Below are 18239 nucleotides of genomic sequence, written 5' to 3' on the forward strand. Positions count from 1 at the left end.
GCCAATAAGCTCTCAGCACATGAAAACATGACTCCTCCTTTCTTATCTGACAAGGCTTTGAATTTTAGTTGAATCTACATGAGAGGAAAGGAGGGTTTTGTTTATGCCACTATGAATATACATGGATTATTACATTTAACTTTTCTAGACATAATCAAGTGAGAGTATATACCTTTATCATTTGTCAAAATAATTATTCATTTATATAAATGATTGGTGGGCAAAATAAAGTGTTTAAACAGTAAAATTATTAGAATTTTAATGGAGACTTTATCTAGTTTATGGAGAATTATTTAGTTGATGGTATGATCCTAGCTTCACTGTATGACATTTAACTTCCCTACATTTGTGCATCTTATCATTTTAAGGTGTATCTGCTGGGGTTCTCTCACAGCTGGAATCCACAGTGAGGGTTAGGTCCGGACATCCCACCACTCTTCAGTGCCATGTTCTGCCAGAATGGGACTTTTCAATATTCTGGATGAAGATTCCTCTGAACAGAGCCCCAGAGGGTATAGCCACTGCTACATCATATGTTGATGCTGTGAAAATGTACAAACAATTTGAAAACCACTCCAGAATCAACGTCACTTGGAACAGAGTTACCTTCAATTTGTCATTTCTATCAGTCGAACAGACAGACGCTGCAACATACATCTGTGCGAGATATGAATATAGAACATTTGTGTTTGGAAATGGGAGTAAGCTTATTCTTGAAGAGGATGCTGAAGGTAAGATTAAACAAAATATGGAAGAGCTTAGAATAAAGACATATTTTGTCTGTTCATGTAAGTGGATATATATTTACAGCATTTAGCAGATGCACTTATCCAGAGTGACTTACAGAAGCGTTGTCATTTACATAGAATGTATCCTAGCTAGTTCATTAGGTTAGAGTTCAAGATACCATTTAACTAGAATGCTGTTGAAATACAAGGATCAATGCTGATGCCTAGAAGTGCAAAATAAACAAGCTCCATCTAAGAAAACAAACAGTACCCTACAGTAAGGACTAGAATTCCGGTAGTCAATAGAGGAGCAGGATCAGTGGTTTAAATTTACATTGGATTGGATTTTAAAATAAAGACTATGATCTGTGACTTCACAAAAGCCATAAGGCTGATCAGTGCCAAAACAGCAAGTATCCTTAGTAGGTTCTGATGTGGGCAATGATTGATGTGTGAAAGACAAAAGTAGCTTGAAAACAGTACAAGCAGAGGTGTCTAAAAATGTTTAAATAATAATAAGAATAAAAATAAAATTATAAAGCAGATTTTATGGAGTAATCATCGATGGTGTGAGAACCATGTTGCTGAAAAGTCCCATAAGCTCAACCAAGAGAGTATTAGACCAATAACACATGGAAGCTTAATAAATGTTGCTTGAAAACTCTACAAGTTGAATGAACAAAATGCTGGCTTCATCGAGTCAATATTGCAATAATCGATATAAGAAGAGCAAAATATTGGCTTTGTCACATCGATATAAATAGACCATTAATAGATAAAGGTTCTTTACATTAGTTCTTCAACATTAATCCAATCACTTTGCATAGTTTTAATCTGTCACTGGATATTTTCAAATGCAGTGTCTTGTCCTGCTTAAGATTAATCCATTAATTTTAGCTATTTTTAAAATGGTTTTCAAGGTAAATCTTGTTGTTAATGTACATCTCTTTTCCAAAATTTGAAATGACTGCTCCAATTAAAGACAAAGAAGAGAAAGACAGTGGGCTTGATCTGATCCTGATACCAGCATTAGAAGCAATTAATGTGGCATCAATAATTTGTATTATTTTACTCTTGCACTTGACATCAATCAGAGTTGCTATCAATATTCCCAATATTCCCATGCTCAGAGTCATAAATTTGAAAATGTTGTGGGCATACATGACTCAGATTGATTCCTTACAGAGCCTAGAGGTGTTAAGGTGATGAGCTTGATATTGAGAAATATATCGAATCATGTAGACCTTGTAAATTCCTTGGGAGTTTCCTAAAGTGGATTTGTGTGCCACTAAAGAACATCTTAGTCATGCAAAGCGTAAAGATCCTTCTTTGCAACACTGCACAGAGAGCATAGATAGATTGCCCAATGTTGATTCTACAGTACCCACGTATATGTGGGATGATGGCGTACTGATATGAAGGTGGACTCCGCCTACGCACAGAGAAAATCAGAAGTGGAATACAGTTATTGAAACACTTGAGCCTCAGGAGTACAGTTCCAAGGCTTTAGCTTTAGCACATAATAATTTACTAGCAGGTCATTTGGGGGTGAAAAAAATGTACTGATTACTGATTATTCATAACTAGGTTCTTGTCAGCATGACATTTCAGATTTAAGAAAGGTGGATGCAGGTGGAAGTGATCAACAGCAAAAACTAAATCAACAAAAATGGCTCAGAAACTTAGCTAAGGCACAAAAGACTTCACAATGACTGTAAACAAAAGAGCCTTGTAACGGGTTCGGGTAACATCCCTCATGTGTGAGTAATCAGGAGACTGGAGAAGCAGATCCAAAAAACCCACTAAAGGGTGTAGCAGCTACAGTTAAATCCCAACTTCTTTCTATATTTCCTACTTTAACAGTACCATAATGGCAAATTTGGTGCTTTTTAACTGAATACCATGGAGGCTAGAGGTGTCACTGTCTTAACTGGACTTGGCTTTCTACATATGTTATAAATTGGCTTTTCTGTACCCTAATCTATGTATCTTCTTGTTCTCATAGCTGGCTAATGTTCTGGGATCAGGAAATGCAATTATGGGTTCTTCCTGGGCTTTTATGACTGTTTTGGCATAATCTTTCTTGGCTTCATCCTACTTATCTTTTTTGTTAGTTCACTGACCTGGGCCTTTTATTATTGTGCTGCCAGCTTCTCCATGCTTTCCTCCTCTTGAACCCTTTTTTCTCTGTACCTCTCTACATGATGTACTTGGTGGGTATTGTATGATGGTTTAATCCTACTACCTCATCATGTCAATCTGGTACTTGTTAAGGCAGACTCCTTTTGAGGGTTTTAGCCTTTGAGGGTTTTAGTCCAATTCCTGTGGGCACCTTTAATTCCTTCATAGCATAGGCAAACAAATGTTTTTTTGCTAATGGTTTAGATGAGCTTTTCCTCTCCAAATAGACAGTGAAAACTCATGCTACAGTGAAGGGAATTTAATCTTCAACAGTTTGTTTATATCCATACTTGTCAAATTGAAGTCTTTTGTGACACTTTAACTGAAGAATATTAGGAGGCCAAGGTTGCCTCGTAAGGGTCCTCCAAAGATGGTGTGAAAAAGTAACTCATGCGAGAACAGCTCAATTTTGCTTCACATAGTATTACTTGTGCAACATGAAAGTATTGAAAATATTGCAAATTAAATACATTGCTCAATTGTGAAGTTGGTTTTACAAACAATTTAAAAATTCAATTTATATGCATACTACATACATGTTATTACCTCCTGCACATTTTGCCTATATCAGGTCCAGTGGTGTAATCTCAATATTCTATTCCGGTATTTCTTTTTTCCATTATATTATTGCTGTCCTGAGGCCAGTTGCACCAACAGAGCCTATGCCTTGTAAGATAAATTAGTTGTAAAAAAAAAAATAAAAAATCAGTCATAACTTTCTGGGTGTAGCTCTAAGACTGCTACAACAACCCGGTCATATGATTAATTTTTCCTAGTACCATAAATTTTACACCAAGATGGGAGTTATGATCAGGTTTCTGATAGTTAAAAGTCACCAAGGGTGTATTCAATTGCAGATACAGGAGTACAAAAGGTGAACAAAGCACCAAAAATAAAGGAAAAATGAATACACAGAGCATAGTGCTAGCTACTATACTACAAGGGATTATGAAGTACTTTACAAACATAATAAGAATGGTGTGGGAGTGTTTTTGAATGAGTGGAGTAAAATAACCCTATGAGATGGAAAGGATATCTTACATCCTACTGAACAGATTAGAATTACTGGAATGAAGAGGGACAGAAAGAGCACCACAACCTACCAGATGGAACAGGATTACAGGTGTGGTAGGTCAGAAACTGACAGAGAAGATGGCTGCACAAAACCAGACAAAATGGGGTTTAGGTACATGTGTGGTGAGAGAAAGAGTGCCCCACATGCAACTGAACAGAATGGGTTTACAGGAGTAGTGGGTCTTTCTCAAAAGAATTCAGCATTCCCCTTGACTGACTGGGTGTGGAAATCAAATTACTCATAGGGGATATGGAGCTTGGGCAGAACAACTGGAACAAGAAGCTCCAAAGGGAGAGGACCCTGGTATTTGTGCCTTGGTGTATGCCATTCATTGCAATGGAGCATGGTTGGTGAAAAAAGTAAAGAACTTACCTTTAGGACAGAATCTGATTTCCTTGGTGGTCCATTTGATGGCCAAGGATTCAATTTGGCCTTCTGCCACAATTGACAAAGTGCCAACACATAGCTCCTATTTTCCAGGATTAAACTTGAATATCTGACAAATACACTACCTATCTATTAATCTTGGGATATCTTGGGCAGGTTTATGATATTACCTCAGGGGCTCTGTAAACCAGCCAAGAAAGCCTCCATTCTGGCTCAAAGCAAGTTTCTTGCAGCCACTATTTCATGGCCCTTCCCCTGCTTTTAATATGTATTTATTTCAAAACCTGCTGGACCCGCTGATGCTCTGCAGGGATGGCTCTGTTTTTTCTCAAGCTCACAGAGAAAGTCAGTCAGAAAGCAAGGCAGAGAGAGTTGGAGAGTGAGAGAGACAGAAAGGGGTGAGAGCACAGAAGTGTTTTTCCCCCCCACCAGCACCACCACCATCCATAACTCCTCCGGACCTTCACCATCCAAACACCACAGCGTGCAGAGCTCTTCAATCAGGACAATTTCTACTGCAGTTTTCTCCAGGATGTGCAACCTTTCGTGGCCCCTTATCCTCATACCAGAGCAGATATGATGCTAAGCAGACTGTGGTGTCTGCTGGAGGTAACTGTGCCTGGACAGCATGCTTAAGGTTGTGGTGTGCTTGTCACGATGGCTGAAACACAGACTTCAAACGAGGCCTGGCAAACAGTGCATGCATATGAAGCAGTGCATATTAACTGTGCACAAAGCTCATTGATATAACCAGCTTGTGCACAAAGCTCATTGATATAACCAGCTTGTGCTGACATTTTTATTTCGTTTTGGTATCTTATAGTTCTATTTACGTGCAGCCTATAGCAGTATGCAGCGATTATTGTATACACCTATCTGTTCGTTGCAACGCAGCCTCTACATCTTCTGTTTCTCGGTTCCTGCTTGGGACCTGTAGCTAGACTTCTTTCATCTGAAAGCATAGGCGTTTAAAGTGCAGGTGGACACATACAGATGGAGAAACACCTGGAAATTGTAGAAGGGATTTTGCTATAAATCTGCTATATCTTACGACATAGTTAAGGAGTATTGCTGTAAATTAATAGTGCAATATACAGAGTAAAGCTGTTAAATGAACAATGCAGTGTTAAGCTGGTTCTTGATGGACCACATATACTTACACTACTTTCTATTGCACACTATAATTTAGGTTTGGTTTTGATGGGATTTTCTCCACTTCCTTGTTTAATAAGTCATTGCTTCTACTTAGCCTGTGTTCTTTTAAACTAATGGATATGCTGTAACTTCAGCTCAAATCACCATCTCCTCTCTACATAAGCAGTATTGCATTTAGCCCTCACCTATGGATTGTGTTTTGTCCTTTCTGCTTTACTGCAGTGAAAGCAAATTTTGGCCTGGCACCAAGTATAGTTGATCAGTCATAGTGGACATGTTTTATATAGAGAAGATGAGCAGTGAGTGGGGACTCTTCCAAGTGAGTGCTATTGATTTAACCACAAAGGCTGAGGATATTTCAGTTTGACTCCTGAGGAATTCCACTGAGCGTTGGGTTCTCTCTGTGGAACTCCTGTCACAGATTGTCCATTGTCAAAGATTCTGCTCACATAGTCGTTTTGAGCATGATGGAAGAAATAGTTAATTTTGCCAGAATTAGAAGATAACCAGCCAGTGAATTTCATGCCAAGCAAGTTTTATAGACTCTGTGGTTTTGCACTTGAGTTACTGAACTCAAAGTTTAACTCATTATCATGTTTTTATCATGTTTTCAAAATAAATATCAGCACTACGTTGTTCATTTTGAATGATAAATATTTGAGTTAACATTTGTGATCCTTTAAGGTAATGTGAATAGTGTTTTGTATATTTACAAAATAATTTGTAACAATATACTACACTATAAAATGCATATAGTTATTCTCTCTCTTTCTCTCTCTCTCTCTCTCTCTCTCTCTCTCAACATGGAGCATCAAAAAGTCCCACACTTCTAATCCTGTTCATCAAGAAGACTCTGTGACTCTGCAGTGTACAGTTCTTACTGAAAGCTGTGCCAGAGAACACAGTGTCTACTGGTTCAGACATGGCTCAGAAGAATCTCATCCACTTACACTCATGGAGACAGCAGTGATCAGTGTAAAAAGAGCTCTGAATCTGGATCTCCTGCAAAGAGCTGTGCGTATGAGCTGTCCAAGAACCTCAAACACTCCATTGCTGGAACTTACTACTGTGCAGTAGCTGCATGTGGAGAGATATTCTTTGGGAATGGAACTAAATTAGACTTCAAAGGTAAACCAATTCCTTAAGTGATGAAACTTGTAAATATATGTCACAACTTTGATGAAACTGATTCAGTATGTACTTCAAAGAAAACCATATACAGAGTGGCACATGCAAGGCATATCATTACTCATTTGCTTATTTTTTTATTAAATGTATTTAAACATTATTATTATAAAATATTTATTTTATAATTTGTGTTTGTGTTTGTACAGAAGATGGCTATAATCAGATGAAGCTGTTGGTAATTCTCTCCATTGTAAGATCAGCTGTTGTCCTGCTTACTTTCATTATTTTCCTGCTTCGTTACCTTGTACTCCATTAACCAAACATCAGAAGAGTTATCTATGATATGCAGTATGTTGGCTTTATTTCAATACTCTATGTGCCCATAGGAAAACACTGTCCCCCGCAAGAGACCAAAGATAATACAATTAATATAATCTGAAATAAAATCGTCTTGTTAAATATTTATCTTAAAAGTCATTTCCTCCTCTATTTTGGGGGCTTTTTTGCATTCACTGTTTTCTTCAGTAAGATGTTGCAAATTATTATTGTGGTATGTAGTAGTACTGCACTTCATTAATTAATTGCATTTCACACCCATTTATGACTGATAGGACTCGGTGAAACTGAGTTTTGAGCTTCGTGTTGTCTAGGAACATACATGCTTCGTGTACATATAATTATTGGAAAGCATTACTAAATGTTATCTCTAAACCTTTGCAATTGTTCCTATTTGGTGAAGGTTTGTGGTTTAGTTTCCCTTTGACAACAAATGACAACAAACGTATGTGATATTCAACAGGATACAATAATTTGACATAGAATAATGTTGTTTTTACGAATATGCATGTATACTACAGACAACTACATTATGCAGATTACTCAATCTCCTCTAAATCATATCACATTAGATCACATAGCAAAAATCTGCCAAATTTAGGACTTCTGAACTATATTTGACAAAAATGTATTACCTGTTAATGACTGCAATAACTGTTAATAACTGCATAAATACACCTATATTTGACTTCAGTGTTTTTGCACTTATTGCAGAAACACATTTGCTTAAAGGATGCACCTTTAGAAACTAACCCATTTCACACTTTCATGGTTATTTCCTAGAATCAGCTTCATTGTATTTTTCACACATGCAAAAGACAGCTGAAAAAGAAAAAGGTCAAGTTACTACATATATGCAGGAACCCCCCCCCCCCCCCCCACAATTATTATACTCGCAAATCTAAATAGTCCAGTTTAAAGGAAGTTACACCAATATGCACATTGAAGTGCACAGTTTGGGACTTTTTTATATTTTATTTCTTGGAGTACAAAGTCATTTATGGTCTGACAAAGTGTGGTAGTGATGAAAGCCAATATTACAATAAGAGATCAGGCATGCCACTTTTGTCTCATCCTTTTGAAATATTCTGTTCACCTACCACACTTTTGCCAGTGCTCTTTAGGCTCTTCACAGATACTTTTCTTATAGATGTACAACTGTGAGATTAATTGTACTCATTTTCACAATCAGTAAGTCATATTATGTGAATGCAAATATTGTGAAATACTTAGATAACATTGTTTTTATTGTTAATCATTTGATTGCCTTGTGTTTTTTTCTAGCTCCTTTAAAAACACAAAAAAATGTCTTCATCAAGGTGCTGTAGTGTTTGCTAAGGAAGGAGACACTGTCATAGTTACTTGCTTTTACCAGAGTAATATGGCTATGCACTACTCATGGTACAAACACAAACTCGGACAAAAGCTCATCTCCACTATCTACAAATATGAAGTGAAAGCCACATTTTATCATGAATTCAAGAATAATGCTCCTTTTACCATGGTGAATGAAAAGGGTATGACTCATCTATAGATAAGAGAGTTGCAGCTCTCTGACTGTGACATTTTGAGGATAAGCAGGATGTGGGGATGAGGCTCGATAACACAGATTTATTCTTCCGAACATGCAACACTTAGAACTTCCTTAAACACTATACACAACTCAAACACCAACAACACGCATTACAACACAGGAGACATATATACACTCAAGATGATTACACCTAACACAGAACAGGTCAACGACACAAGAGGGCGTGGCAACAGAGACGAACACACACACACGGAGATATTTGAGGAGGGGGCGGGGCCGTGACGTGACACATGAAGTGCTTGTTCCAACATAGAGTTTAGGGAAGGAACAGAGGTGCTTGTACAAGGTAATTGTGATTTTACTACATGTTAACTGTATTCATAAATTAAAGATTATCTTAAATTAATCTGACTCTTAGAACTGACTCTTTGTGCTAAAACCATTTTGAGTGAAATATTAAAAAATCCCTAAATAACCATGCATTTAGCTAGGACTTAGCATTTAGCTTCACAGTCCCATAGCCTGTCTGTTCTCTAGCAGCCTGTGTTGGAGCCAGTCCATCCAAGAGACTCTGTGACTCTGCAGTGTACAGTCCTCACTGAGAGCTGTGCAGGAGAAGACAGTGTCTACTAATTCAGACATGGTTCCGGAGAATCTCATCCAGGAATCATTTACACTCATGGAGACAGGAGTAATCAGTGTAAGAAGAGCTCTGAGGCTGGATTACCTACTGTGTGTACCAGCTCCTCAGTGTAACATGGGGAGAACAGAGATTGAGTCTGTGCAGGAAAACTGAACAATTTAATAATAAAGGGCAATCCAAAATGTAGACTGAGAAACATGCAGGGTAAAAGGTCCAATACGATAGGCAAACAAATCCAAAAAGGGGCAGGCAAAAGATTAATCTAAAAACACGAGCAAAGAATTAAGAGACCAGAGAAGCAACACAACTATATCACTTAGAAATGCAAGGCAAGCAAATGAGACTTTGTAAAGATTGAACAAAGTCCTAGCAATGTATATACATGAAGACACAACAGGTTAACAAGCCACAGGTGCAATCAATATTCAGGAGACTGGGAATGAACAGGGGTTTTCAGGGTAGCACAGTCCTTGTCAGACGATGTTGCTGCAGCAGGTGAGACACCAAGAGGCTCATCTGATGCAGGAATTTACTACTGAGCTGTGTCCATGTGTGGGTAGATACTCTTTGGAAATGGGACTAAAGTGAAGATGAGTATTAAAAGTGAGTTGCATGTGATTTTATTTTAAAAATATAAACTTCCACTTTGTGTTTCTAAATAAAAATTTGGGATAATTATTTTATCATTAATTAATTATCATGATATGTGCAATATTGTTTCAGGTGTGGGTTGGTCTGCACACATGAACAACTTGGTTCTTTTTTTCTATTTTAAGAACTTCAGTACTGCTCTTTAGTTTTTGCATTATTGTCATATACTGGATTGTCATATTCTGCACAAGTATAGGAACATTATATATATATATATATATATATATATATATATATATATATATATATATATATATATATATATATATATATATATATATATATATATATATATATATAAAGAACTGTTACTTCAAATGTTAAACAGGAAAAAAGTATGCCCCTCTAGACATCCAAATAGCTAATGACTGACACTGGCATAATTTCATTTGCTTTATCTTTAGAACTTTAGAAATTGTGACGGTGACAGCACATAGGGATTGAGAGGTGAGGCTGAAATAAAGAGGTCTTTATTTTCCGTCAATTAAATGGCTGTGAAGCAGTGACGAAAAGAAAACAAAACAGGTGTTGAATCAGTGTTGCGCTTGGTCGTAGTGTGTAGCACTAAGGTCCGCTAATAGGCAAAGACCCTATAGGCCTAAATAAGATGGGGGAAAATAAGGAACAAGTGAATGTAATTAGTAGGCTTGTTTGTAACCACGCCTTTTGTAAGTGCACACACCTGTATGGGGTTTAAGGTCTTGTATCTTTTGTCTATTTAAATCTCTGATAGTGTGTGTACTGTGTTAGTCACGGTGAGTCTGCAGTTGTATGTAAATACTTGTGTGTAGTCCATGTTAAAAGATTATTGTAGTCTGTGTTTAGTTAAATGTATACATAATGTCTGACATTAAAGTTGTGTGTGAGTGCCACCGTTATTCATGTGTGATGTCAATAAATGTCTCACTATAATGAGTGAGTCTGTGCGTCCTGCTCCACGCCCTTCAGCACTCGGACCAGCAGAATGACCAAATACCACAGGACGCCAGCTCCCTCGGCTGAAGACTGACTTTCTAGCGGGAGGTGCGTGGACACTTCCCACACTTCCGCTTCCTGGAGCCCAGGAGATTGAGGAGAGGACCGCAACTGGTGTCTGGGTGCACTCCGGTGGAGGTGGGGAACACCCCCAGGAATTTATTGGGGGGGGGCTACAGCTATCGAGCCTGGTCCGAGGAGGACCGATGTGCCCCGCAACAACCAGAAAGAGGGCGGTTGTGTGGAGCCAGCAGGACCCTCGGAGGGCAGAGCTGTAGCCCGAGTCCCTTCCTATCAGCAGACTCGCCAGCGAGACTGAAGGAGTCTTCCCAAAGCCTCGGAGGCAAATCACCTCTGGGACGCTCCTAAAGTGGCAGGAGAGAGGAGGACCATTCAGGGGAGGAGCATGGTGTTGTATTGTTAGTGTGTGCCTATATAAGTCCTTTGTGTTAAAGTAAATGTTGTCAGTGTTTGATCCCACAATAGCCTTAGAACTACACTGCCTTCGTTATGTCATGCACTGCCTGTTCAACCAACCTAAAATTGTGGCTGTTTCAGCAGTCAAGAACTCAACATCCAACTTGAGAAAACATGATATGGTAAGTCACAGATTTGACTAATGGGGAGTGATGGATGTAATAAGTGATGTAATAAGTCTATGTCCCAAAAGTAATCCAGGCAATGGTAGATAAGTTGTTGCTTAATTTTATTTGTGAAGGTACCCAACCATTTTCTGTGGTTGAATTACCATCATTCTAGAGTGTGACAAACATTTCAGCCTCACTGTAAAGTAATGACAAGGAAAACAATGTTTGTGTAACATTGAGCGTTAAGGAGGTGGACGCATGTGCGGAGAGGAGCAAGATTTATTATGGGCAAATCCAAAATCAGAGTCGTTAAAGCAGTCTAGGGTCATAGAGCCAACATGGAGAGTATGTGAATACATGACTAACGAACAAACACACGAAGGCAAATGAGAAAGCAGGCTATAACTAAGGCTAAGAAAACACTCAGGGCTAAACAAGACAGGCTAACAAAAATGAAGGCTTTGGAACACAGATTCAAGAAGCAACCACAATAAAACACATTCACAAATTCAAATGAGAAGCAAACCATTGGGATCCAGACAGGGTTTAAATACATGAACTTCTATTTCTGGTGGGGGTATATCTCTCTCATGTGAGAGAGACGTTTAAGGCTTCTCTCCCTTGATGCATAAGGGACAGAACCAATAAAGCTCACACATCTGGCTCGAGTCCTATTGATTTTTCCTCCACACTATACAGTTGTAAAATAAATTAAGTTAAAATTAACATTCACAGGCCCTGATTAACCCTCAAAAACCCCAATTTAGTCCCTACTGTTACAGGATCTTAATATCTGTTTTGGGATAGAGGCAGCAATAGAAGCAGCCAATTACTTATGTGCCTCACTAAATGCTGAAATGCAACCTTGATATGGCAATATGGCAACAATTATTACAAAAATAAGTAAAAACAAATGAGTTCTCATGTTTCTAAAATGGACAAAAGGCTTCAATGAATCACAGTAACGTAAAACCTCTTTTCCTGAGCACATTACAAAAAACAATCACCCTCTGGTGGCCAGCCATGTCCTCACTCTGACCTACAGTGTCAGTCATCGAATTACATCCTTGCACACTGTAGGTAGTTGACAGTAGCCTTGCATATATGTTTGACAATATTCAGCCAGGACATGTGGTTACTGTACTCTTCTAACATCTAGGTGTTTGCCACTGTATTTTTAACATAAATGTGGTAAAAGAGTTAAATGTGAATTATTTGTGTAACTTTTAGGCAACGCATTGACTTACCATTTATTTTTTGATAGATCACACAGTATAGCTTTGAACATAAGGGGATTGTTTTCATTCTGGCCTTTAATTGCTTTACCTTATTTTCATTTGGGTAAGCAATATTTACCATTAACTTTACTGTTTGTACTTTACACCTTTACCAAAATAAACAATTGTATAAATTATGCAATATTTGTTTTAAGTGACATCTTTAACTGTGTTAAGGAGCAATAAGTGCAACAGAGATTAGGAATTATTTAAGTATTAAGTATTTTAAGCGGTCAAAAGAAAACACAATCCAATAACAAAAGGAAAAGGTAAAAACAACATGCATGTAACAATAGAGTGAAACACACACACGTACACACACAACTGAACTTAAATGTTTTCAGTGCAGTCTGATGGAAAATCTGAGTTTTTAACAATTTTGAATAAACATTCAAATAACATATTTTGTTTGTGTGAAGTCAATTTTGTATAAATCAGTGCTACATATCACTAATACATAGTTCCTTCCATGGTGTTCAAAGTGTTTCACAGCACTACAAAGTGTTGGTGACAAAAACCACATTGCAATATTAGGAATGTGTTGTCACTCTTTAAGATCACTCTCTCATTGTGTTTCCTAGACTCCTCTGACCTGTGATTTGCAAATTTATGTGAAGAAGCTGAAAAATGCTGATCATTGGATTCAATGTTCTCATTTTCCCAATTAGTAAGTAAATATATTATGCATTTTAATTGTTTTGGAATATGTATGACACGCTATGTTACCTAATTTGTTTTATACTTCTTTCCAGATCATGGCAGAACCCAAAAAGTTCTTAATCAAGACAGCAATCGGCTGTATGTTAATGAAGAGGACAATATCACAGTTACTTGCCTTTCTAAAAGTGATGTTGATATGCATTTCTCATGATACAAGCATACATTTAGTCAGAAGCCTGAACTCATTGCAACTATCTACAAATATGACACGAAGGCCACATTCTATGATGGATTCAAGAATAATGGGGTTTTATATTGGTGATCGAAGAGGATAGAAATTACTTGGTGATAACAGGGTTAGAGATCTCTGACTCTGCTATTTATTACTGTGGAAATGCTCAATCCAACATAGTGAAATTTGGGAAAGCAACAAAATTGATTCTAAAAGGTCATTTCTGTTTGTTAGTTATATTTACATACTTTCATTTAATATATTTTTTTGGCTTAAAATATTTGTTTTGTATCACTGCTTTCACATGAAATTATGGCATTGTTTTAGCTTCACAGTCCCATAACCTGTCTGTTGTCCAGCAGCCTGTGTTGGAGCCAGTCCATCCAGGAAACTCTGTGACTCTGCAGTGTATAGTCCTCACTGAGAACTATGCAGGAGGACACAGTGTCTAGAGGTTCAGACATGATTTAGGAGAATCTCTTCCAGGAATTATTCACAATCACAGAGACAGCAGTGATCAGTGTAAGAATAGCTCTAAGGCCAGATCTCCTACACAGAGTTGTGTGTATGAGCTCCCAGTGGAGAATCTCAGCCTCTCTGATGCTGGAACTTACTATTGTGCTCTGGCTATCTATGGAGAGATCATTTTTGGAAATGGAACTAAACTGGATATCAAAGGTCAATAAATTAATATAACATATTACTAAGTCCACCTCATCAAAGTGTGTTTGCTTTGGACATTTGGTATATATTGCTTTATAATTTCCCCTTTTTATATTGGAAAGTATTTTGGATTTTTAAAATTTTGATTTTTTACTATTATACCAGAGAATTGTACATCTTGGAATTCAAAGATACTTGCTTTGGCAACATCAAACATAATTTGTGTGTCTGTGATTGTTATACTTGGAAGACTGTTATGCAAGCACTGGCTACAAAGTAAGACAAACTTCAAATTGCATATTTTTCAAAAGGACCTTTAGTAAAATTTTTAATTTTTTTTACTGGCATACTAGACTTGCTCATTAGAAACATATACATTTTCATAAGGTGCTGCTCACACTTCTCAGCTGAATCAGGTAAAACATGTTTGTCAGTGTGTTTTGCATTTTTATTTATTTATTTTTAGGTTTGGCATTCTCTGTTATGTGAGATTTTTTAAAGTGGATTATTTTAATATAAGTTCTGATAATCTTAATATCTTATAACCTTTAAAATGATCAGGATTTTAAAGAGTTTTCTTGGCATTAAAGGGGATCTCAAGGTTATATATACACCAGACAGTAAGAATTTTTCAAATATTTTAATTTTATTAGAATCACTAGCTATGTTCAGAAAGGTTTACTCATTCACTTACTCCCAGCAATTTACATCACAGACAAAATGATTAGCAAGAAAACCACATTTCCTACCCAGCTAGAAATACCTCATACATAAATTGATAAAATGTCACCCTTTATACTACTTATATCTTAAGGAATTGTTTGTCATCTCAGTTTACATTGCCTAGCTCTTGACCACTTACTCTTATATACAAAACAGACTTCTTTGATGAGACACCTTCACATCGCATCATAGTAACCATTATAAAATGTAGCACACATCAGCTATTCACTACAATTTTTGGATATTTGAAAGCGAACTGTATACATTGCCTAATTTACCTATTTTGAGATTTTGAACCCCACCACAAAATGGCTCATACACATAGTAGTTTCTGAAATAGAGAATGAGAGAATGATTTCATACATAGTTAGTGTTTCTGGATGCATATTGACAAGGTGATTTGTAGTATCTTCCCTTGTGAAATGACAGAAAACAGAAAAGTCCGCTGCCTGTGGAAGCCAAATAGGATACATGAGGCCTGAGCACGTATGATGTGGTGTGTAGACTGTGCATGCACAATGATGCTGGGGGAAACGTCTGAGCTCAAAGAGAAAAATGTTTTAATTTTTAGAAAAAAGTACTTTCTTAAAGACAAAAAGCTATATAGCCCTGCCTGTGCCCTGAGCACAAATATCCTATTAACCAAGAACTTCTGTTTAAAAATGTATTTATGCATTTTGGAGTTATGTATATAAATGTATATGCTGTACAAATGTATATGCTTTACAAATGGAAATATACAGAGAATATGATCATTTGACATAAAATAATCTTAATAATCTTTAACATTATTTATATTACATTGTTTACAAACACACAAAAGCAAACTCATCTTTGTGTTTTTTCTTTATTTATCTTTCTCAGGCTGAAGACAAAGATGCTGTGAATTATGCATCATTAAGTTTTGCTCCAAGGCCACTAACCTCTAGAAGAATTGTAGAAAAAATAAATCATCACTCATTGTATTCTGAACTCAAAATACACTAAAAGGATGAGCCAACAATCCTGCTTCATAACTGTCTGCCCGCGAAGGCTTATATGGCTCTCCTTCGAGCGAGCTATGAAGACCCAATCCCCCCAGTCCAAGAATCCTGTTCCTGTCACTGTCATCGGCCTTAATAGCTCATGCACTGCAATTGAGATGATTTCAAGGAAATGGACTCTGTCTGCATGAGCCACTCTGGCGATGTGATGGAGACTGAAATTCTCCCTCAGAGCCTTCAGACAAGTCCAAGGAAAGGGGTTATCCATTTAGGAATGATCTCTATCCAGACGGCTTCGTTGAAACACACGCTTTGACAGATGATTCAGATGCCAGCGTGTCATAAGATCCTGCTTTTCCCTTCTACATTACCAGTTGGTATCAATAGTAACTTTATCATTTATTAATCAAATTAGGTTAGTTAACTCTTTCCTCTTGGCCATGATTCAGCCTCAATAGCACCACAATTAGCACAGTTTCCCTTACACTGTGTCACAAAGTTTAGCCCTTGTTCCCCTGATCTTCCTTTTACATTCCAAATATGCTTGGATCATGAATTTTGTTTGATTAATAAGTTTGCATTAGTTTTGTTTGGTCGATGAGTACATTACCCAGTTGGTCATTCCCAGAGGCTGGTTAAAACAGTTTGTTTTTATATTAGCCTAATTGCCTTACCCCTGAATTAAGTGTCACATTCTGTTTGTTTGCCTGTTAGGATGGTTATTCTAGTGAACTTAATACCCCTGATCATTAATAGAATTCTAATTACCAATTGTTTGCAGATTTTTCCTATTTATGCTTATTCAATAAATATCTCTTGGTTATTACATCTGTGAGTTGAGAAGTGATATTCTAATGTTTAGTAGAGGTGAATTAATAACGTATCGAATTAGTGACTTTTATGAGTTGGGACTGGATTATTAATAATTAATAAATGTATTAAAAGTAATACATTTTCTCTGTTAATCAAGTTGGTGACCCAATTAATTTTACCCATTGTAATTGACAATCTATTAAAAGTATTAAAACTACACCTACATTCTAAAAAGAATAGTCCTGTTGTCTGGTTGGCACTGTTGCAGACCACTCTTAACTAAGCAGAAAAATTGATTTGTGTAAAAAAAATCCTTGCAGTGCTGCTGTGCATGATGGCAGATTGCTATAACTTTCTCTTAAAAGGAGGTGATAAAATCCTGCAGAGTAAGAGATGAGCAAGCAGGGGGAGGGGGAGGATTAAGGAGAGAAGAAAAAATAGTGAAGAGCGTGCATGGTACAGATGATGATGATTCAAATTTCTCTCTGACGTAGGATGACTTTGCAGATATTACTTCCAGTGAGAACTTGGAAAGGAGAGACTTGTATGAGCGAAGGTCTGAATCTATGTGAGATTTCCTCCACTTCCTCTCTGCAGTCCTTAGTTCTCTCCTGTGGCAGCAAAGTGTTTCTGTTAGCCAGAGGACAGGTGGGGAGGACTTAGCAGTTCTAGAGGAGAGAGGGCACAGAAGATTCACTGATGAGGAGAGTGTAGAAATTAAAGTATTTGTAACTATATCCAAAGAGAGAGAGGATAGAGAGCCAGGGTGAGGAAGGGTAGACAAAATAGTAGAAGTAAGTGAAGAGGGAGTTTTGGAGTGCAGATTGCGAAGGAGGGAGGAGGAACATGTTGGAGAGGACTGGATGGAAAAAGAAGGAAGGGAGAGAGAGAAGGATAGAAAGTGATGGTCCAAGAGGTGGAGGGGGGTGACTGCGATGTCTGATGTTGTGGTGGTACGAGTGAAGATCAGGTCCAGAACATTGTCCGCTTTGTGAGTCGGAGGAGAGTGGTTGAGGATGAGGTCAAATGCTGTCAAAAGCGGAAGGATGCAGGAGGAATGCAGCTTGTCTGATGGAAGGTTGAAGTCACCAAAGAGAATGAGTGGATTTCCATCAATGGGGAATTGACTCAGAAGGATGTCGAGCTCATCAATGAAGTGATCTAGGGAACCTGGAGGGTGGTAGATGACAATGATATGAAGTTTGGTGGGAAAAGACACTGTAATGGCATGAAATTCAAAAGAGAAGATGGAAAGTATAGAGAAGGAAAGTGGAGTGAAACGCCACTCTTGAGACATTAGTAAACTTGTGCCACCACCCCTGCCAAGATGTCTCAGAGAATGTGTAAATGAAAAGGCAGAGGACAGGGCAGCCAGAGTCGTTGAGTTCTCAGGGGTGATCCATGTTTCTGTTAGAGCCAGGAAGTGTAGGAAGTAGAGGGATGCTAATGCTGAGATGAAGTCAGACTTCTGGACAGCAGATTGCCAGTTCCAGAGCCCTCCTGCCACC

General features: G+C 37.6%; 1 pseudogene and 1 gene segment (V, D, J or C); both read left to right on the plus strand.

The window, feature by feature from the left end:
* The first annotated feature begins 481 nt into the window (after positions 1-481).
* On the plus strand, positions 482-11162 carry LOC118240130 (uncharacterized; annotated as a pseudogene).
* A 2351-nt stretch (positions 11163-13513) lies between these two features.
* On the plus strand, positions 13514-14235 carry LOC145643546 (Ig kappa chain V region K29-213-like). The segment is given in 2 exon segments: positions 13514-13765; positions 13877-14235. Coding segments are annotated over 2 exon segments (611 nt in total).
* Positions 14236-18239: the final 4004 nt, after the last annotated feature.

This window comes from Electrophorus electricus, chromosome 13, assembly GCF_041902795.1.
Source record: "Electrophorus electricus isolate QZ-2024a chromosome 13, ASM4190279v1, whole genome shotgun sequence".
Lineage (NCBI taxonomy): Eukaryota > Metazoa > Chordata > Actinopteri > Gymnotiformes > Gymnotidae > Electrophorus > Electrophorus electricus.